The sequence below is a fragment of the Gymnogyps californianus genome, chromosome 18 (genome assembly GCF_018139145.2).
Source record: "Gymnogyps californianus isolate 813 chromosome 18, ASM1813914v2, whole genome shotgun sequence".
NCBI classification, from domain to species: domain Eukaryota; kingdom Metazoa; phylum Chordata; class Aves; order Accipitriformes; family Cathartidae; genus Gymnogyps; species Gymnogyps californianus.
The window spans coordinates 3,578,509-3,600,072 of NC_059488.1; the positions used below are offsets into that span (position 1 = coordinate 3,578,509).

At 43.9% G+C, this 21,564-nt stretch overlaps 1 protein-coding gene across 1 annotated transcript in view; it reads left to right on the plus strand.

The window, feature by feature from the left end:
* Positions 1 to 1,312: 1,312 nt before the first annotated feature.
* The window catches only part of PAPPA (pappalysin 1), a 183,625-nt gene continuing 163,373 nt past the window's right edge, over positions 1,313 to 21,564 (plus strand). The window contains exon 1 of the mRNA XM_050908005.1: positions 1,313 to 1,709. Within this exon, the coding sequence (XP_050763962.1) occupies positions 1,313 to 1,709 (397 nt within the window). The remainder of the gene's footprint in view (positions 1,710 to 21,564) is intronic.

Consider the following 21,564-nt stretch of genomic DNA (forward strand, 5'->3'; position numbering starts at 1 on the left):
GCATTCAAAAGCCAAATCCTGCTCTATTGCTACAGCTTCTGGAAGGCAAATGCTCTTCAAAAAGCTTCTCTCCTTTTAGCTCCTGATGATTCGATGGGGACCTTTGATGCAACATTTGGATTAGCTGCACACAACTGCACTGAGGGGGACCACAAAAGGGGGAGCCTGGCTGATTGCATAACTTTAAGAAAATAATAAGGGGAAAAGAAAGAATTAGAAAAAGAGAGAGAGAGTGAAAAAGAGAGAAAGAAAGAAAGAAAGCAATTAAAAAAATATCTGAGACTCAAGTTTCAAGACTCTTTATGTGCTGCAGAGGAGCATAAGGTTTACCAGCAAAGTGCAACGGGGAGTCTGAGAGGAGAAATAGCTTTCTCTTTTGCCAAGAAAAAAAAATAGGAATGTGTGTTTTGGACTGGACTGAGAAAGAAAGCTGGGGAGATTGCAAAAAGGGGGGTGCAGGATTTTTGTCGCATTGATCCATTCATCTTGATTGTCTTCTTTAAAAAATAAATAAGAGGGGGGGAAAGTGATAGGGGGGAAGAGGAAGAGAGGAAAAGAAGGGGGGAAAAAGAAAACAGCAAAAGTGTTTGAACCTCTGGAGCTATCTGCTCCTTCAAGCTGATTGATTAGTCATGATCCCTGCAGTTTTAATGGGAATCATTCAATTGGGAAGGTGGAGCACCCTAGAGTAGATTAGCATATTCTTGTTTACTCATCTTCTGAGGGGCTTTTTCTCTTTTCTTTCATTTTGTGGAGAAGAAGGGAGGGGGGAGGTTGGGGGGAAGGAGGGGGTTGTGGCTTATGTTATAAAGGAGGCCAAAAAAATAAATAGATTAGAGCATCTTTTGGGGGAGGGAAATCAGTGGGTCTGAGTCTTGGAGAAAGCTGGGGGGGTTGTTTTGGGTTTTTGTTTTGTTTTGTGTGTGTGTGAGAGTGTGTGTGTGTTTTTTTTTTAAGAAGAAAAAAATAAAGGGAAGAAAATCCAGCAGAGAAAAGAAGAGAGAGAGGAATTCCAGCTGTGGAGGAATAGAGGAGAAGAAGACAGATAGAGGAGGAAGAACAGAGAAATACATTTCAACCAAGAAGGAGTTTTGATTTATTTTATTTTTATTTGTTTTAAGGGAAAAAAAAATCTATAAGCAGGAAAAAGAAAGAAAGAAAAAGAAAAAAAGAAAAGAAAAAGCAACTGAGAAGGGTTATAAAAAGAGCAAATACCAAGAAGGGTGAACAAGAGAAGAAAGTCAAGGCAAGGAGGAGCCCAAAGCTGGCAGATCGGGAGGATTTGCAGGGGAGAAGGGGGGGAAGATTGGAAATGCAGCTCTGGAGTTTGCTGCTGCCTCTTGCGCTTCTCTGTACAGCCCTAGCCAGTGGACCCGAATGTGGGATGGACGAGCGCTCCCGCAGGGCAAGAAGGGACACCAGGCACAGCCGCCAGCTCCTCTACACGGCCCCGGGCACCTGTGCCACCAGGTTAGCCCGAGGAAGGCGCTCCACTGCTGGGCTGGAGCCTGGGCACGTCCCCCGCAGGAGGCAACAGCGGGAGGTAAAGGACGAAGAGGAGTCCCTTACCCCGAGCAGGGCGCTCTATTTCAGTGGACAAGGTGATCAGCTGCGGCTGAAGGCAGATATTGAGCTGCCCCGAGATGCCTTCACTTTGCAAGTGTGGCTGAAAGCTGAAGGAGGACAGAGATCTCCGGCTGTCATTGCAGGTAGGTAGTTCGTCGTGCCTGTGGCTGCAGCATCCCTTTTACGTTTCGGGAGCCGGCAGAACAGCCAGCTGTAGGCGTGCGTGTGTATAGTATATGTGTGTGTACATTGAAATGTGCGTGTGTGCCTTGCAACATACATATGTATGCGAGTGCATGTGTAAACACGCTCGGGTGCGTTTATTGTATATATATTTGGTGAAATACCGGAGCTCAGCAAACTGTCTGAAAGTATATGCTCGCAGAAAAAGTTATGTAAACTTTTGCATAGGGAAATGGCAGTATCCTGGGTAGTTTCTTTATTTCTGGGTGTATGGATTAAGATGCAGGTAGGAGAGAGAGCTCTTACAGTCGGTTTTTACCTAATTTTCAGGTTGGAAAACTGTAAATAGAGCATTTGAAAGTAGCTTGTATGTATGAAAAGAAACGTAGGTGTCTCGTGTGTGGCTGAAAGAAATGCATATCTAAGGTCCCTATACGGTTTCCTTAGTTTTATTAGCTCTTTAGTGTACTTCACTGTTACCTTTTTAGATGCAGTGTTAGCATGTGGTTTCCAAAAAGCTATAAAGGAACTTTTGGCTATTGTGAAACCTCAAATGAATCAAATGAGTTTATAAAGTTCCCAACCCCTCGACACTCAGCTAGGGCTGGGACTAGCACTGCAGCTAGAGGATGTGTTGAGTATTTTTGTCTCCCCTTAGAAATGGCAAGTGTAACACAAATGATTGTAAGGTCAAATAGCCCTATAAAATCATTTAGTACTCAAAGCAGCTACCAGTCTAAGCTGTCTGAGCTGAACAATAATGAGGAATATTGCACTTTTCTTATTTAAATTTTATGAGCCCATCATGAATTTGGGTCCTTTTCCCCCGCGTTCGCTCCCTCTCCCCCTCCCTCCCGCCACCTCCCGCCCTCTCCCCGCTTTAGTGATAAAGTGCAGCAAAGTTGTCGTGAAATCGGATACTTTTCGGAGGGTTGCAAACCCTTATAAATGTCGCCACATCCATCTTTGCTCTAAGGAAGTCATAGAAAATGGAAATGCCCTTAAAAAAAACCAAAACAAGTCAGAAAGAGAAACGGGTATGGGGGGAGGAGGAAGACATGTTTTACAGTTCTTTTGGCAAGGAGATTCCCTGAAAGTACAAAGTTTCCATGTCCTAGGATGCCTTAAAGAGACAGGGAGGATTTCCCCTTTAACTGGAGTCACTTCCTACCAGAAGGCAGCGGATGCTTATGCCGGTGGTACGGCGGCTGCTCCGCACCAGCCCAGCTCGCCTCTCCCCTGCCACCCTCCCTTCTGCGATTTTCTCCATCTCCGCTGCCCCATCCCTGACCCGCGTGAGTGTCCTCTCGCAAGAAAGTTGCTTTGTCCTAAGGAAAACAAAAACAAAGATGAACTCAGCAGTGTATTTCCTTAACTTTCACCAATCCCAGCTGCTCTGCTCACTTGTGAGGAGGGGGACGCGGTGTGTGTGTGGCTGCCGGGGTGGGCAGGAGGTGCTGGGCATGGGCTGGTCCCTTTTGCCTCTAGCAGGACAGGCAGATGAGTAATTTCATAGGTGAAATAGATTATTACTTGCTTTATTTCTCCTGGCTTTCTCAGACTCCGCTCTTCTGGTTCCCAATCTTAACTTAAACCCCAGGGCTCAAAGTGCTTCCCTTTCAAGTTAGGAAAGGCAGAATTTGGGTTTACACGGATCTCATCAGTGGCAAAACACGGTCAGTGTATTTTTCAATGTGTTTAATCCAACACCTAAGACTCCGTGTCTGTCTTTGGTGCAAGTATCTCCAATTCATACAACAGGGAACCTAGACAAACACACACAAAGATCAGTTGTAGTAAAATACTTTAATTGGATGGGAGAGGTTGGGTTGTTGCCTGTATAAAACACTTGACCCATTTTATGCATGGAAATAACATTCCACTGTGAAAAATGAAAAGAAATGCCCCAGTTTAGCACCGTAGAGCTTGCAGCCCAGCTCGGGAGGACTTTGTGATTTTTATTTTACTTTTAAGCTCCCCCTCCCCTCCTCGCACACACTCTTGAAGAGGAGCCAGGTTTGGCTCTGTGTGTAAACACCTGGACGAGGTCCAAGAGGAACTCACTCGGAGTATCCTCCGCACACCACAGCCTCCCAGACCTGCAGCAAGCTTAGGGAGAGATTACGCTTCCCTCAATGAGGAAATCAAGGGTTCTGGCTGCCAAAACTCTTGGCTTTCTCATTTTCACTGTTTTGGGATGTGACAGACTCAGGAGCCCTGTTCTGCTGTTGCAGTTGCATCTGTAGGACCCCACTGAAATCAAGAGCCCTTCTGGGTGTTTTGGCGGGGGCATATGCTGACAGTGCCAGAAGTGAGTTTCTCCCCAACTTCCATCCCAGTTGCAAAGTGGGAAACTGTGATTGTACAGACCTGAGGGAGAGGGCAGGATTGACTGGAAGACACCTCTTTTTCGGAGTCCTTCTTGTATCTGCATCTACTTTCTGCCCCCCACCCTCTGCCTGTGTTGACTGCTCCCCTTCCGTCCCTCCTTGCTGGCATGTAAGTAGTCACTGCAAGTCGTATAGGCACCACATGTGTGCCTATAGGTGAAGACTGTTGTGTCTGTTAAAAATCTCATGTAGGACCCAAGTTGTTATCAGCTTCTACGCCTCAGCCCTGATATAACGGAGCTCTTCAGCTAATCCAGACTACAGGAGTTTCTGTCTGGAGCCAACTCTCCTTACGTCACCCTCTGCTGCAGCATTCAATTTGTTTTCATAAACGGCTAATTTTACAGTGCTGTTAAGTGGGTTCGTCATTGTGCCGGGCCATGCCCTGTCTCTGATGATAGGCGGTCCTTGGTGCCAGGCTCTGCCAATTTTCACGCTGGTTGGCAGTGATGTTGTTGCTGCCCTGTTTGACTTCAGCGATATCTGTTCTGGCATTTGTCAGGGAAAGCTGTTGGGAAACTAGAAGTCTGACCCATTGATCTGTGTTACGCAAAAGCTCAGAAGCGTTTTCGGAGCTGGGCTGTGCTTCGTTTGTGCGGCTCCCGCGGTGCGGCTCTCCAGCGGAGGCAGCTCGCGGCTCGTGCGTACTTGCCTCCCTCCCTGGGCCACATAGTTCTTGGACAAACACTCCTTGGATGTGCGTACCTACCACACAGCACAGTACATCCCTCTTATAAACACACACATGTGCACATGGTATTAATCATGCAAGTTTGTGCACTTTCCCCTGTAGAGTCTTTGAATGCATCTCTAGTCGTGAAGGAAGGAGTTAAGGTCCAGACTGTAGTCAAGTTAGGTAATACGTATGCCATGCAAAATAAGACGCTTCAAAGCACCATTGACCTTGCTTCTGTTGTAATCAAAGATATTTCAGTTCTACTGTGGAAATGCAACTCCATCCTAAGAAACAGGATCCTCCTGGGTCCCTGTCAGTGTGTTTTTCTGGTATATGGCTCAGGAGCGGGATAGCTCATGTTTTCATAGGAATGAGACGTTGACTCTTTACTGTCTGGGAGCTGAGAGGAGTGAGATGAATGATCGGCAGCGGGAGCCTGAGTAAGAAGGCGTGCCTGCTCTGAAGAGTGAAAGTTATTTGTGTTTTGTTTTGTTTTTTTCCCTTCCCGGTTTCATTCTCCTCTGTCCCTCTATTCCTCTGCCTGCCAACAGAGAGCATGATCCCAACTTAATAAAGCTTCATATGTAAGGGAGTGCCTATGTTTTCCCAACTTCAGTCCTTGATGAACATAAAACTGCAGCAGAATCCAAAGGGAAAGAAATGCCAAAATCAGCACAGTGGAGCTCACTTAAAGCCACAGCTTTTGCATGTAAGAGACTGAGAAACATCTGTGTCGGGGTCCAATAATTGGGCAATTATAAAGATATGTAATGGACACTGCGTAGGTCTGTTCCCTCCACAGGGTTTAAGAATATATGTTTACTTTTGGGGGTTAATTTGGTTCCCTTCTGAAGTTTTGGAGTCTGATATTGATTTAATACACTTCAGGTATAATCAGTGAGCTGGGTCCTGTCCCCGGAGCTGATCCTTGTAGCGGGTGTGTTGGGAACTTGAGGACGTTTTCAATAGAGAGTTTACTCTGAGTTTCACTGGCATTAAAATAATAGGTAGATAGATAATGCAGCATTTTCTCATCTTCAACAGCCTGTTGTCTTTTAATTGCATTAATTTTCTTGTTTTGATCTGTAATAAAGTACTAGAATGAAGGACTATAGAATAAGTCAAACGTAAAGCTTGTAGTTCTGTCGTTTAATTAGCGCTGGCATGTGCCAGGTCCCAGGGTGATGGGCGCGATGGGCGGCGTGGAGTAACGGCTGGACCAAAGTGACAGGAGCTGGAACACCTGCCCAGATGCTCCTTCGGGGTGATAAGCCTCCAATACACGATTGCTGAAGGCTGCAGGTAGCTGTATGGTTTTGGCTTCCCTGTAGATGGGTTCAAATGATTAGCCACTTCATGACTATGGATCTGGATAAGGCTTGACTAATAGGCCACTGAAAAAATATGGCATGGCTTGCCATTTACTAAATATTTGCATTTGAACAGCACATTTCCTTCAGCCTGCAGAAGCCGGGACAAGAGTCAGAAACTGGGGAAAAAAAAAGAATTTTTCTTTCCATAAGATTTGCAATTTTAACTGATCTCATTCTTTTGACCAGCTACACACTAGAGTCAGAACAGCACAGTTAGCAGAAAGTTGGGTTTGTTTTTTTTTTTCCTTAAAGCACGTACATGTAGGTTGCTCTAATTAATAAAAGGAAGAGGGAAATTTGACTCTGTGTGTGTGAAGGATGGTAAATTTAGATTCCTAAATGATGTATGGCCATCTCCTGTAGGCACGGAGATGTGTCCCAGGCTGAGCTCACCTCTCCAAGCTTCATTTTGGCCTGATTTATTTCAAGCCAGCCTGTTTCAGTTAGAAAAAACTCGCACAAGGCAGAAAGCAAGCTGAGGGGATGGTGTTTGGAGAGAGAGTGGGAGCGGGGCTCTCCTCAGGGATTTGTGGAGACGTCTGGAGAAGCGCAGAGCAGAGCTGCGGTGGGCAGGCCTCAGTGCTGAGGGTGAGAAGAAGCCCTTGGAGAGCCTTTGCACGCTAAGCCATCATGGAAAGACAGACCTGGTCGGTGATTCAGATGCCTGAAAGTTATCGCATCAGGTTGAAGCTGCTCTCCGGGTCCCCACGTCACCTCCCCATGCGGTGCCAGGGGAGCGTTGTAGATGGCCAAGGGGATCCTGAGGCCACGGCCGCGCTGAGCGGAGGTGGAGGTGCCCACTGTCAGCCCCAGCCACACGTGGCATATGAGGGATGTGCTTAAATCCCAAATCCCAGCGGTCTCACTGAGCACTGCAGCGGCTGGGAGGGGTGACGCTGGCTCCCCAGGACCCTAACCCCGACCCTCCCACGAAGGTAGGTGCCACTCACCTTTGTCACGAAGAACAGGACAGGTCTCTGCTTTCAAAGCAGACCCAGGAGTTTGCTGATGCTGCTTCACGAGCTTCGTGTGTTCGTTAGCCTTTGCCGAGGGTGGGAGAGATCTTTGGCCTGGTGCGTCGAACAGCAAAGAGCCGAACCGCCGGCAGGCACCTCCCTGGTCACTGGGGCCTGACCCTGGTTAAACGCAGCGGGGGCACACCAGCTGGGTGGAGCAGGGATTTTTGGTGGAGAAATGCCTTCTTTGGAGCCCCGGTCTGGCTCCGTCAGGACATAGGTGCCAAGCTCCTCAGGTCTGTCGCAAGAGAGGTACAGCCACGACGCCTGCCTGAGCAGCTTTAACACAAAAATACTGTAGGACCCATGGGTTTTGGGTGCTCTCAAAACCACGGGAATAACTGAGCACTTTCACCTTGGATTTTCATTGCTCATGCTGGCCTGAGCCAGAAAAAAGAGCCAAAATACAGTGGCTTTTTTCAAAAAGACATATTGAGAAAACAATAATAAACCCTTCCATGACTGGGGTCAGCTGAAATGTTCCCGCATAATAGTTTTGCTTCCAATTTTAGCTGTTGTTTTTTCAGCTCCTCTTTTCTTTTCTCTGATAGAAATTATAGGAGCAGAAGCAGAGAAGGGACCACCTGGGTTGCCAAATTCAGTCCCCTGCAGTGTCAGGGATATAACAGCAGATAATTAGTCCAAACATTCACAGAATATCCACTTTGTAGGTTCCGATATAGCACAGGCCACAGAAAATTTCCCAGTGCTCTACTATAAACCAAAGATCTTTAGCTAAGACCAAGAGCCACCACTATAATGTAAGACAGGAAAAGAGAAGGACAGATTGACATCATCTTAAGTACCTAAAATCCAAAGCATTGGTTTAGAAAAGTGTTAAGTATGAGAAAGAAAAACATTTGCTGGTAAAAGATATCAGCTTTCTTATTTTCAGAAAGTTAAAAAAGAATCAGGTGTTTTGACAGTTATGAAACTTCTATTGAAATTTTAAGTTAGAATATTTGCCAAAACTGATCCTTTCCCACAGATAGTCTGTTTTGATTAATTTCCCTTTTTCCTGAGAAAAATATTTTATCAAACATTTCCCACCCTTCTCTGGTCTTAGTCTGTGTGGCAGTTCCTACATCCCGTCACAGTAAGAATGAACGCATTCACTTTATTCCATTTTTACTTCTTCAAATCTTGTATTCCAGATTATTCTGAAAATGCATCAGCAAAGTCTTGTTTGATCAAAACCCTCTACATTTTTCTCTCAATTATATCAGTTAGTCTAATAGCATCTTTTTCTTCATTTAACCTCCTCTCAATACTACCAAATTTTTCATCTAATACTGTCTTTACATGATCAGTATATATTACTCTTTTTATTTCAAATATGCAAAATATATTGGACGGTTGTGTTTCCTAGGTTCTGGGTGTTTGCTTCATGCATTGTTCTGGGCACAGAACAATTGACTGTGCTGTCCTTTTTGTTTGTTTATTTTCCCAAAAATGAGACTTCTAAAAATGAAGGTGTACCTTTCTTCTGACCTTATACTTACATTGCTCTATGGGCATTTCCCTACCTTGGGGTAGCTGACATCTGGGTATGATTCTTAGTTTTACTTCAGCTTTCTGTGGAGAAGAAATGCTTGATTGTTCTTCTGCTAATTTCTGCTTGTCCCTACGTTCCTCTTTATTTTCTCTGGTGCGAGCATGCATGCACATACACACACAATTTCCAAAGCACCTTTGATTTTTTTCCCAGATCAATACAGCATTTAAGCTCCAATGATCAAGGAAGAGCAGCTTGTTTATTTCCCCACATATTCTGACACAAGTGGCAGATCTTGTAAGCTGCTTTGATTTGATGTTAGTGCCTATTATAAAGTTTACTCTCCCCAAAGCCATCCATGAAGTCAAAATACTCTTACTCTGAATACGAGCAAAGCAGAACTCAAAAAGGTGAGTTAAAAAGAGAATGAGTGAATATCTTATCCTAGAATTTTGCTTTCTGCTATCCTTATTCATAGTGATCAAAACAATTTGCTTAGTTGAGGACTGTTCAACATCCGTAAGGTTGCCAGCACCAAGTGAGGGGGCAGTATGTGTCATAGTTAAAACTGTGAACAAATGAAAATACAAGTCAGATTATCCCTTGGTGAGAATGGGGCTGGATTCATGATGTTAGATTTAAGCAGGCAGCATGGATTTGCTCCTAAACCTGTTCAAGATAATGAAAAAATACCATTGACCGTGGCTGACTGTGGCTTAGGCTCTGATTTCAGAGTCTTCTGCACCCCTCCTCTACAGTCTGGACCCTTCCATGGTCCTTGCTTTAACATCCTTTATTTTGCTGTCGATTCTTGCTTTGGATACAAGAGAAGAAAAATTGCGAAGCCCTAACGTCAGAGAAATTGGCCAGGGGAAGGGGACATGTTTATTTTAGTTGTTTTTGCTATACTCCAAATCCCACTTTGGCCTCTGTCTCTTTCAACCTTTCTCTCCCCCTCCCCTCCTTTTTTTTTCTTTTTTTGAGGGTTTTTGTTTTGTTTTTTTTGTTTTGTTTTTTTCAGTGTTAAAAAGAGAACTTACTCAAAACACGCTGTCCGGTTTTCTGTTTTGCTGGGTGATGTAAGTGTGTAACTTTCCCGTCCAATCTCTCCACCCTCTCTTATCACCATCATAGTCTCAGTTCTTTCTCTACTATCTGGTGTCCTTGATTCCCCCGTCTTTCCCTTCTTCCTGCTCTGCACAGTTGCTGGTTTCCTCCTCCCTAGCAAGTGCGTGCTCTGGGGGTAACCCTGCGCTCTCTGTAGTTCCCATCTTCTTTTGCCGCAGGAGGGTGGTATCCCCTCCTTGCAGACCAAGGGTGGTCACCAGGCTGGTGGCTTCAGCCAGCTCGTGTTGGAAGTGCTGTGGGAACAGAGGGTAAGCAGGCTGTGTGTTTGTGTGCTTAGTCAAGCATATGCTCATGCATATTTTCCGGGAATTATTGATATTGTTCTGTTTAATATCCATCCTAGCAGTACACAAACAAGGAGCGAGTGGTTGTTCTCACAAAGAGGGAGTGAGGGTGAAGTGAAACCGAGAAGCATCTGGAATTGGCCTGGTGAAGCAGCATCTGAGAGATATGATACCAGCTCATGAAAGCAAAAGAATTGCTGTGTTAGAGAAGAAAACCACTCTGTTCTTTGCTGATCAGCTCCTGGGGTCTGGTAGGCTTTCCTTGAGTCTTCCTTTTGAGTGATACTTAGGGCTCTCTTATCTCTTCTCCTTCCTCCCCTCTGCTGTGTTTTTCCTCCTTTTCCTTATCTAATTTATTGTCTCTGTATTTGCTTTAAATCACTTTCCCATATAGATTTCTCTCCTCTGACCCATCTTCCCCCTCCCTCATCCGATTCCCAGGAGTCTTCTGTCGTCATGGAATTGGGAGAAGAGCAGCCCTGTTCCTGACACTGAGCATCAGCTGCAGGCTCCTTTCCTCCTTCGTTTTCTTCCTTGCCTATTCTCTGCTGTTAGTGTTGGAAGCATATTCACAAAGATCATCCATTGAATTGAGGAAAGAGATCTTATCACCATTATTTTGTTTGTTTTATTTAAGACAGAGAAAGAAATGGAAAGGAAAGGCCTTTGCTGTTACCAGTGTTACTTAGTTTTGACTGTAGGGTTTTTTTCTCCTGTACTAATGTATCCTAGTACTGTTATTTTCCTTTATCATTGCAGTAAGATTGCGGTTTTGTAGCCCTGATAACTGCCTCAAAACATCCTGCTGATGGTGGTGATAAGTTTCTCTGGCGTGAGAGAACATTGCCCTTAAAATCAGGGAAACTGAGGAACAGAGGGATGGTCTGATTTGTCCAAGATGTGGTAGTGTGTTGGTGACAGAGCTAGAAACAGAGGCCAGCAGGCTTGGCCTTCTGTTAAACTTTTGTTTTTTAGGGGCGATGACAGTTATTCCTCAGCCTAGGTTGTTCTCCATGTGAAGTCAACGTACCCTAATTCCTGTAGGATGTTTCCTTGTAGCTGCTGATGGTTCTTTGCCGGGTAATTTCTGTACTGAGCCGACGGTGGTGATGAAGTCTTTTACCTGGTGTCGCACTGTTGAAAGCACTGGCAACACGGGGGATGGGTGAAGAAGGCAGTTGGCGTTTGTGACATGAGCTCTTTGGAGATGACAGAAAATCAGATGGTCTGGAATTAATATCTCTGAACCAGACATGCTGGTGATGTTTGAATCAGCATGAATTATTGTATTTCTCAAATGGAGCAGTGTATGCAGCCCATAATGGGAGAGAAAAGGAAGTATCACTGAAGTCCCTTAGTGCAGAGTACTCTTGTTTAAATTGGAATACTTTGATATTTTTGATACATCTGCACATTGATTAATATATTGACTTGCTGAAACAGCTTGTAAAATATGTAGTAAGTTGTAACTGCTTATCTTCCTAGGAAATGCTGAAAATCTGTCTCTGGATGTCTCAGGTTATTAATTAAGGGCAAAAGCAACTCATTTACCCCACAGTTAAATACGGACCAGGTGAGAGGTTGCAGAAGGGGCTTTGCACGCAGCATATTAGTGCCCCAGGCTGTTTTGGGGAGGGATCATCATCTAGTGCACCCCCTCATGGCTAAAAAAACGGTGTTTCTGTTGGGAGCGTCAACACGGAGGCTGTACATCATACAATCCACGCGATTTTGTTCTGAATTCAGCAGCATCTGTGCTTGTAAAGTCTGAGGTGCTAAGGTTGAAATCTGGAGCTTGCATTACTACTGTCTTACATTGCATCTGTCTTGTGGATAAACAGAGCAGCCTCTCTGAGGTCAAAACAGCACCTTTCACCAGTGATAATTTAATGGGAATTATTTTCAGCATAAACTAGACAAGAATTGGAAGCCTCCTGTGCTGTAGCTCATGAATGGAGATGTTCAGGGAGAAAAGGAGTACTGGGAGAAAAAGCAAATGTTAACTAAATGCATTATGCACATGATTTTGAAACATGTACTTGGCAGAGGGAAGGGTGAGCAGTACAAGCCAGATTCTGCTGTTGAACACACCAATATAAACCTAGAGTAACTCCTTTGGAGAGGAAATCAGGGGGGCTCTCCAGACCGATGAACGTGTAGAATTTGGGGCAGAGACAGAGCGCATGCAATGGGGGAAGTGAACAAGCTGAGAAGTGGATGTCATGGAGAACAACCTCCAACCACCGTCACCGCTGTCGATGGTTTAATTTGGGTGTGTAATGGTTATGGTGATGCAGTGGGAAACATTTGTACAATGTGGGGTTGTTTTTACTTTTTGGAGCATTTTCTGTGTATACCTATCATAATCCCTCTAGACTGTGAAATTAGGCCATATACCAGTTTTACAGTGAGTCCTTTGTGTTTCCGGCAACAAACACTTCTGAACTCTACTCTCCAGTCTTGTGGCCCTAAACTCTTTCACCTCCTCCCATACTGTCCCATCTCCAGCAATAATATCCCCTCCTCTGTTTATAAACAAACACCCTCAGAGGAAGTTCACAGGAAGAAAAGTTAGTTAATGAAAATCAACCATGCACTCAGGTCCAGGCTGTGGGTTGGAGCCAGCAGTGTTGCTGGATGTTTCCTACTCTGCATCTGCTTGTAGGAGTTTCTTTGATGAGATGTTTGCCTGTCCGTCTAACTATGCGTTTTCCTCTTCTTTTCCCTTCGTCACGGAAAATATGAAAAAAGAAGGAGTAAAATTATAGTCTCAATTTGCTTTAAAATCAGCGTGGACAGTATTCGGGAACCCCGAGCAGGGAGGCTAGCTTCAATGAACTTGCAGAATTTCTTCTTGATAAATCCACAGATTTTGTCTGGTTTTTTTTTTTTTTTTTAAACACTGAAATCTAGATTCTGGCTCCTGGCAAAACTGTTGCTCTTGAGTTGCGCAAAGGCTGTAAAAGGACTAAAATAGCCCAAAGGGTAATTGTCCTACTATAGTCTGAGCACGAGGCTGATACATCTGATGTTGCACATCACTCTCACAGAACCACCAGCTTAAGGAGGTAGGAGTGAGCGGGACCCAAGGAAGTAGATAACACGGGACTGTGTAGTCACCGTGAGCTCTGGAGCAAGGGACAGATAGGCATGGTAATGGTGCTGTCAGCTGGAAAACACAAAATGCTTCAACTTGCTCCAGAGGTCCCCCAGACCCCCTACAGCGCAGGGGGAACCCAAGAAAACATCCATTTTCTTGTGGCTGCTCCTGGGTTGTGCCTTTAGTACTGCACCTTGGTGGTCTCAGATAGGAGGTGAGGGAATTATGTGTTTGTTTCCTTCCAGGAGACACTGGGATCCTCTAAAAAGCCTTTCTGGCTACTCAAAATGCATGGGCAAATCATAAGATAAAGAAAAGCTCTCGGAGCGAGGGAGGCAGCACTGGTGAGGGCTGTGGTTCCTCACTTGTGCAGAGGTGTGGTATCAATGCAGTGCTCATGTCACCATCCCAGGCTCCCCCGCTTCCATAAGGAGTGTCTTTGGAAATTGGGAATAAAGGAGTTTTTACAGACATAATAGATGTGAAAGTTTAGTCCCACTTTTAGTTCTAAGAGCCTTGAAGTTTTAGATGTATTACAAAAGGTCTCCAGTGCTGGCAGAATCTCCATGCCTTAAAGTGTGATCGTTTAAAATAGTCTTATCTGTTGCTTTTTGTTGAAAGAGCAGTTTCTCTTATTGTACAAATATTTTCTGTCATGTAATTAATAGCCTCATCTGTAAGACTATTCCAGTGTGGTCCTTCCATCTCCCACCCCAACGGGGGGAAGACAATCAGAAATGAGGATTTTGTATTGCAGCATGGACAAAGTTTATCAGTTGTTGCACAATCCCTTTGCCTGTGAACAGATTAAATAAAGAAGGGGGGCAGGGTGGTGGTGGAAGCGGACCTGATTTATACTGGTGAGCTTCCTCCAAGAATTCCAGGATAACTATCAACAGTTTCTCCTAGGAGGAAAGTTGAGCGATTCATTCTCGCCCTTTGAAGAGCTCTGAATTAATGAACAGCAGAGTATCTTCTGCTCTTTGCGCTGGGAAAGACTGGAATTCCCCAAAGTCCTCTTGCTAGAGATGGTTTAATCAAACAGACTGTTTACATTCTATGTCTCACCAGAGGCAGTGCTCAAACAGGGGTGGTCTTCAGCTATATGTTGTAATACTAGGGGTTTATTTTATTTTATTTTAAACATCAGCATACCACCAGTTTTACTGCGAAATGGCCGTATCCAAACACCTGCAGGCTCCATGGAACAGGCCAGAGAGAGAAGCAACAGCAGCTGCATCTCACAGAGGCAAAATGATACTGTGAGGGGTCTCTGTTTCTTCTCCAAAGGTTTCTGCAGGGTTGGGATTTGGCAGCAAAGGTAGGCCAGGAGCACTTGCACTCATGGAGGAAGACACCTTGCAGTGGTAGGAGGCTGAGTGCTGGACCAAACTCTTCCCTCTGCCTCAAGCGCTGATGGCAGAGGCAGAGAAGCAAGGGCCTTTCTGCCCCAGCCACGTGTTTTGTCTCACACTGTGAAGGCCAGACTGTTTTGGTGAACAGTTTCTGTGCTCTGATACTTAAGAAGGCACTAAATGAAATGGGAGCTATGTATTTCATGAGAGAGGGGGAAGAAGGAAACGAGATTAGGATAGCTCTTCCTACCATCGCCCATCTCTCACCTCCCCTCCCCGAGGATGAACGTCTCTTGCACCTGTATCAAGAAACCAACACTTTATTGCACATCTGTATGTCTGAAATTGGCCATAAACCTTCAGTCAGGTTCTAAACTTGTGTTCAGATTCTTTTTTTTTTTTTTTTTTTTTTTTAAATATTCTGGTATCTTCTGGAAGTGATGTATTTCCGCTCCCCATGCACAGGATCTTCTGTGCATCATTGAGGAGGATGCACGTAAGTAGGCAATGTGGCCAACATTCTTCCAAACCCAAGCAATCCAACCAGCTGTTCAGCAGGGATGTTATTTATTGAGAACTGTCAATGTGTTCAACACATGGTGTCCTTTGCACTGACGAACTCGCAGCCTGGCTTTTATGGGGTTTCTCTGACACTTGTCAAACACTGGTGACAGGGCAAGCTTGATGAGGCACACGTTTTTATGTGAAAATTACTACAGGAGGGCAGTGCAACAAGGTGTTCTGCAAGGAAAGGAGAGACAGAGACTAGTTGGCAGAGAAGAAAACAGAGGCAGTTGCAAAGGCTAGAGGTTTCTTTTTGGCTGGTGGTTTTGGGAAGAGAACAGAGATTTCCTTCAGCGATAAATTAGATGCTTTGGGAAAAAAAGGGGTGTTTGTTTCAGCAGTGATGAAACTGCTGTGTGAGAGAGAAGCAGGCTCCCTCTTCTGCTAATTCAAGCTGCTTAGTCTGTGGCGTAGTGGTTGGAGGCGCACAGGTTGCTCTGGGCTTTTAGTTGCTACTTTGCAATTGCTCTGAGGTGCCTTCAGCTCTGTCCTTTCCATCTGTGAAGGTGGGATAATAGTTCTTAGCAGCTCTCGGAGAGATGCTGTTTGTAAGGATGAGGTAATATCATCAGTGCAGCGCTTTGATCATGTATGATGCCGTAAATGGCAAATGCCACTCCATTGTACCAAAAAGAAGAAACACTCAGCCAAGAAGTCCCATTGGCCAAGGTCGTGCTAGGTCCCTGCAGCACTGTGCTGCTATAAAGAGAAGACTGAGGTTGGGGAATGCCAAAGAGACAAAAAGACAGAGGCATATCTTGCCAATCTCCTACTCATCTATTTGTCCCATCTCTTTTCTCTTGACTTGTGTAAGCTCGTATTCATGAGTATCACAGGGATTTATTTTCCCCTACTGAAAAACAGAGCTGTTGCCTGAACAGTGTCACTCTGGCCACATTCCCTCCTATTCAGCACAATGCAATCTTGGCTCTTCACTAGTTAATATTTTCTGTCAACAACCTGCAAGAAAACATAAAATCAGTGCTGATAAAATTTGCAGATGTTGCAGAGCTCAGGGAGTGGTAAACAATGACCAAAACAGGACTCTCATTTGGGTGTTTTCAAAAATTGAGAACATGTAAACAGTATGCATTAGAATAAAGCCAAATGTGAAGTCATACATATAGAAAGACGGGCGGCAGGTCATACGTAAAGGATGGATGGTGGGGGAAGGGTCTTTCACCTGGAAGCTAAACGTGCAGGAGTAACTGCCTGTTGGAATAGATAAAGCATGTAAACGTGAGCTGCCAACGGGATGCTGTGGCCAAAGGTTTGGAGTCATCGTTGGCTATGTAAACAAGGAAGCATTGAACAGGATTGGGGAGGTTGTGTTATCCTTATATTGACTCTGGAGTAGCTGCTGCTGAAGTACTTTGTCCAGTTCTGGCATCCACAGTTTAAGTCGGCTGTTGTATGAAAGAGGATTTAGAGAAAAAAAATTAACAATGACAATAATTATATGATTTGTAACAAGTCTTAAAGTATTTGAATCAAGAAGATTAAGAGGTACCTTGATCATCATGATCTTTAAGTATATGTTTGAGGAATATTAATCTGATAATTAGAGGTCGGAAATCTACTAATAGATGATATGAGTAAATCTAATGGATGCACATGGAGACTAAGCAACTTCAGAACAGAGAGAAAATGCAGTATTTTAGCCCTGAGAGTAGTCAGTCATTGAAAAACCTTTCTGAGTAGAATGGGGGAATATCTGTCACCGTAACTTTCAAATTAAAATTCAGTGTTTTTCCAAATTGCAAGTTCTTTAAAGAGGAGTTAATTCAGTCCTCACCGGTATTGTGTCTGAGTGCTTCTAACGTCAGATTGTTCTGGGGTTTTCAGCTATTAATGCAAAAATAATTGAAGCCAACAGCAAAGCACAGGTAACACTAGGATGCTAATTTCAAATCCTTTAATTTTCCACTATTTCTATGGATGCTCCTTGACATTGGTAGGGTATTTCTAATCACCATAATATTTCCAGCTCTTTGTAGGGTCTCCTGGGCATCACTATAGTTGAATTGTCAGGCTCGGTTTCATATGTTGTTAATCTTGTTTAGATTTTGTCACCTTTAACCAGAACGGTGTGCTGAGCAATGACTTGACTTTTCACCTTCAAAACAGTCCAGTGTGCTAGTCTGAAGACAAGCTGAAAAACAAGACTGAAATCTTTTCTCATTGAAGGAAGTAAGAGTTTTACTGTTGACTTCAACGAAGCCAAGAATTTACCTCCAGAATACAAACTTTGGGGAGCAAAATCAAGGTTCCCCTCTGGAAGCTGGAGCATTGGCAATGTCAGGACTGTGAAGCTAACACAGCAGACATCCGTTAAAAATGAAGAAGTGAATGAGAAAGCAGAGAATAAGCTTGGGGTGACTTTTACTTGTCATCTCCTTGCTGGGTGGTCTGTGTCTCAGTCTCAGGGCAGAACAGCAGTCCAGAAGGGTGTGTAGGCTATATGCTGAAATGACCTATTCCTGTGACGTTGGCTGAGTTGCAAACAAAAAATATAGACCAAAGACCTGTCGAAGGTAATTAGTGTTCTGAGACAGGTTTTCGTTTCATTTAAGCCATCCCCAGCTGGAGACCATTCCTCAAAATTCACGTTTAAGCCAAGTGCTCAAAATGCCCTAGTCTGCTCCCTCAAACCCATGTGCATATGTATATATAGGCCTATGCACAGAGAAAGTAGTACATGTACATGCTATTTTGTTAGTCTTCATTTCTTTGGTTCCAAATTTAACCAGAAGTGGAAAGGCTGAAATAACATAAGAAAGGTTGGACATACGATATTTCCTGCTGCTCAGCTAAACATAAGAATTGCCAAAAATCTTCCAAGGTAGCTTGTTTCTTTTACATTTTTCTCCCAGTTCTGCAGACTTGAGAAGGTCAATTACTTTTGAGAAGCATTTGACTTTGGCAACGCTTATGGAAAGCGAAGAAGAATTATGACCTTTTGGAGGTTTGCCCATTGCTGTCCCATCTTGTCCTTTAAGAACTAAAGGCTGAATTTTCAGCTACAGCCTTCGGTTTAATAGGTGTGAATTTGTTTCTATACACTTCTAAGACATCGTGAGTATCTGTGTGAGAATTTTCTTTTAGATGTCTATTTATTTGTGCTCACAGATCTGGTGATCACTGGTATTTGTAAAGCAGAAATACAGGCTCAGGTATTTCCAGGAGGAAAATCATACCAAAACAAATGAAATTGGATTCAAACTGAGCAGAAAGAGAGAGCTCTAAAATTATATACTTAGGTTAGTATGTGGTGACTACAGCCTATCTGGAATGCATACTATAATAGTTATATCATGTTAGAGAGGCAGGTTTTTTCAGCAGGATGTTTCCTAGAAAGCAAAAATATCTCTGTGGTTTGTGTATGGGTTTGGAACTCGTATGCAAGTATGGAGCGGGGAATTTGAGGCATGAAATAGTCATGATTAGAGAAGGCCCGGATCCCTTTGAAAAGCGACAGCAGAAAACAGGCACAATCAGCTCCGTTCTGCCTGCTGTTATTGCATGCTGTTCTGTGTATTGCATCGGAGACATTTCTTTTAAGGTTGGTAAATTCCTCAGTTGTTTCTATTAGTACAGGAAAGATGCAGTCATATGGGAAAGCCAGACGCAATAAGATATTTGAGTCTGGATAAGATCTAAGGTATTTTTACAATAAGATATTTAATTCTCACAGAGGCAAAGACCTTGCATGGTATAAATCAGCGTAAATACACTGGAACTACTCAGTTTTGCACTCGCAAAGTATCTGCCCAAGAATGTTCTCAAAATCCAATTAAATAACTAGAACTGTTTCATGTGGAAATGCCCCTGAATTACAAAGACAAGTCTAAGCTATCATGATGTGATTTTTACAGTCTCCTCGCAGGGTGCCCTAGTTTGCATTCACGGAATTTTTTGTTTTTGTTTTGTTTTTGTAATAATGTGGATGTTGGCCATCTGTCTGATCCTGGAAAGGTTGTAAGGTTGTCCCTGCTCCCCAGGTCCTCTTCCCACTCCCTCATTGATCATAATGTTTGATTTAGGTGCCACTAGATTTCCTTCTTTGTTCTCTAGCCCTAACCTCCCCCCACAAACACACACGCATTGTGCAATGGTGTAAAAGCTCTTCTCTCTGCAGCTGGGAGTAGTAACTGCTCAGCTGGTTCCAGTGCTGCCCTAAAGCTGCTGTAAAGGTCAGAGACAAGGGAATTCTAAAAAGCAAAACAAGCTGTGTTGTTGTCCCCCCTTCAATCCTGGCTGTGTATTTTGATCAGCACCACAAGCAATCTCGTGCGTAGACCTCCACTTTTCGCTGCTCCGTGTTTCTGGCCATCGAGGGGGGTTCCGTAGGGCAGCATGTCGGGCGTTTTTCCAGCACGACTACGGGCTTGGCCGCTGCTGCAGCTGATTGACTTGCAGGGCTTGTCAGGCACAAAGCACTTTTTGAAAGGAAATGCCATATTGAACTCCCAGTGAGCTGATCGGTATTGTGCACAGTCATCTGATGGCACAGATGTGCCCCTAATAATCCTTCCAGGAGAACATTTCCTCCTGGGATGCTCTGGCCATCTGATCTGCTCTGAGGTATGCTGACCTATCTTGACCCAGTTTATGATCAATTCTCTCTGCTGTTTTCTAAAAGGAGCCCAGAAATACCACTTTATCATTTAGATTGCCTGGAAGTTATGGTACTTAGGTGTCTGTTCCTTCCATAGAAGATACTCTCTATGTTTACTCTCAAGCATTAACTCTTACAAAAGGGAGAAAAGCCCCTCTGTGTTAGCATGCACAAGAGTAAATTTCTCTGTAGAGCTTTGATAGCTAATTAGTATTTGACTAATAGTGCAGGGAGGAGGAGGAGACGTGGAAGCAGAGGTAACGTATGTTCCACCAAGCATGTTGCTGGCTACGTTCATCTGTGTGTGTAGAGCGACCCTTCTGCTGGTGTGCCATTGTATTTATGTCCTTTTTTGCAGGTTTATGTGTGCTTCCAGTTTTGTGTGTGTTGTGCATGCGTCTGTGAAAGATGGATGATTTTCATGCACGCCTCTCGATATGTATCCATGTGTTTAGCAACATCTGCTTTTAAGGTGAGAATGATGTTAATGCTGGATTTCTCTCAAGGTGAATACACTGCCTCAGCTACAATAGGATGGTTAATTCGTAACCTGGTTCTGCTGATCAGTGAGCACAGATAAGCTCGGAAGTTGAGAGGTGTGTTAAGGTCCCTTTGAGCCAAACCAACAAACTTATTGAGGGCTTTCCATTCCCTATATTTGAAGGATATCTGGCTTTTCGTAAACACTAAACTCTGCCTGATTATCAGTCGGCCACACGAGAGTGTCGAAAACTGGCAGCCACCAACCTGAATTCTTGTCTTAATCAAGCCTGATGCAAAGCCTCCCATATTTATGACATACACCAGTGATTCTCTGAAGGAACATGCTGATGGCTGCAGAGTTGATGACTTTAAGTTAAGTAGTATCCAAACGAAGCCTGCCTGTACTGTCTTAATACTGTCCCTATGTCTGTATGTGTTATGATCATCTCTAATAACATGGACACATAGTGGTTTTCCAAGCTTCAGTCAAAAATATTCAGTTGTTTCTGAGAACAAGGCAGGAGAAATAAATTACTTTGTAGATATTAGAAAATCCTTACCCTTGTTCTCTGGAATGTTCCCGTGGTCCCAGACTTTATAGCAGGGACTGAAGTTTGACCCTTGCGAAGGATATGCTTTTTGCTATCCATCTAAGAGCCCACCTAAACCTAGTTATTAGATCATAAACAGCCACAGTTTTTTAACCAAGTACCAGTCTCCACTGGTTCTGCAGCTTTATTGTGAAATGCTTAGGGAGATCTAGATAAGAAGCCAACCTTCCCACTAATACTTGTTTACGCTGATACTGTATACAAAGGAGCCCTTGCAAAAGCAATACCCAGTCCAAGGATGACCCTGTTATAATACTGCAAGGACTGAAGCTCGCTCCTCTGTGCCATCTGGTTATGCAGTGTTGTGTGTTCACTTACACCTCAAAACCCTCACAATCTAATAATTTCTCACTACCCCCAGCCTACCAGATCTATTTGCAGTAAGCTCTTATATACTGTTAGCGGGTATATTCTCACAATAGGCTCAGTGAAGTGTCGCTAATATGATTGTCCATGCCAGTAGCTGCTCTGTTGCAGCCTACATGATTTTGTTATCAGAAGGGAAGGTTTTATGTAATGTTCATAACTAACCAGCCACTACAAATTCATGTTTTGCTGTTTTAGCTGTTCTCACCTCCCTGTTTTCAGGCTTCAAGGTATCTCATTGAGCATATGAGTGACTGGGAATTTGAGAAACAGTGCAGAATATATGCTTAATTTAATGCTAAATGGCAATGATGTAAAGATTTTGATATTGCAAAGAGCCTTGGGCCACATTCTCA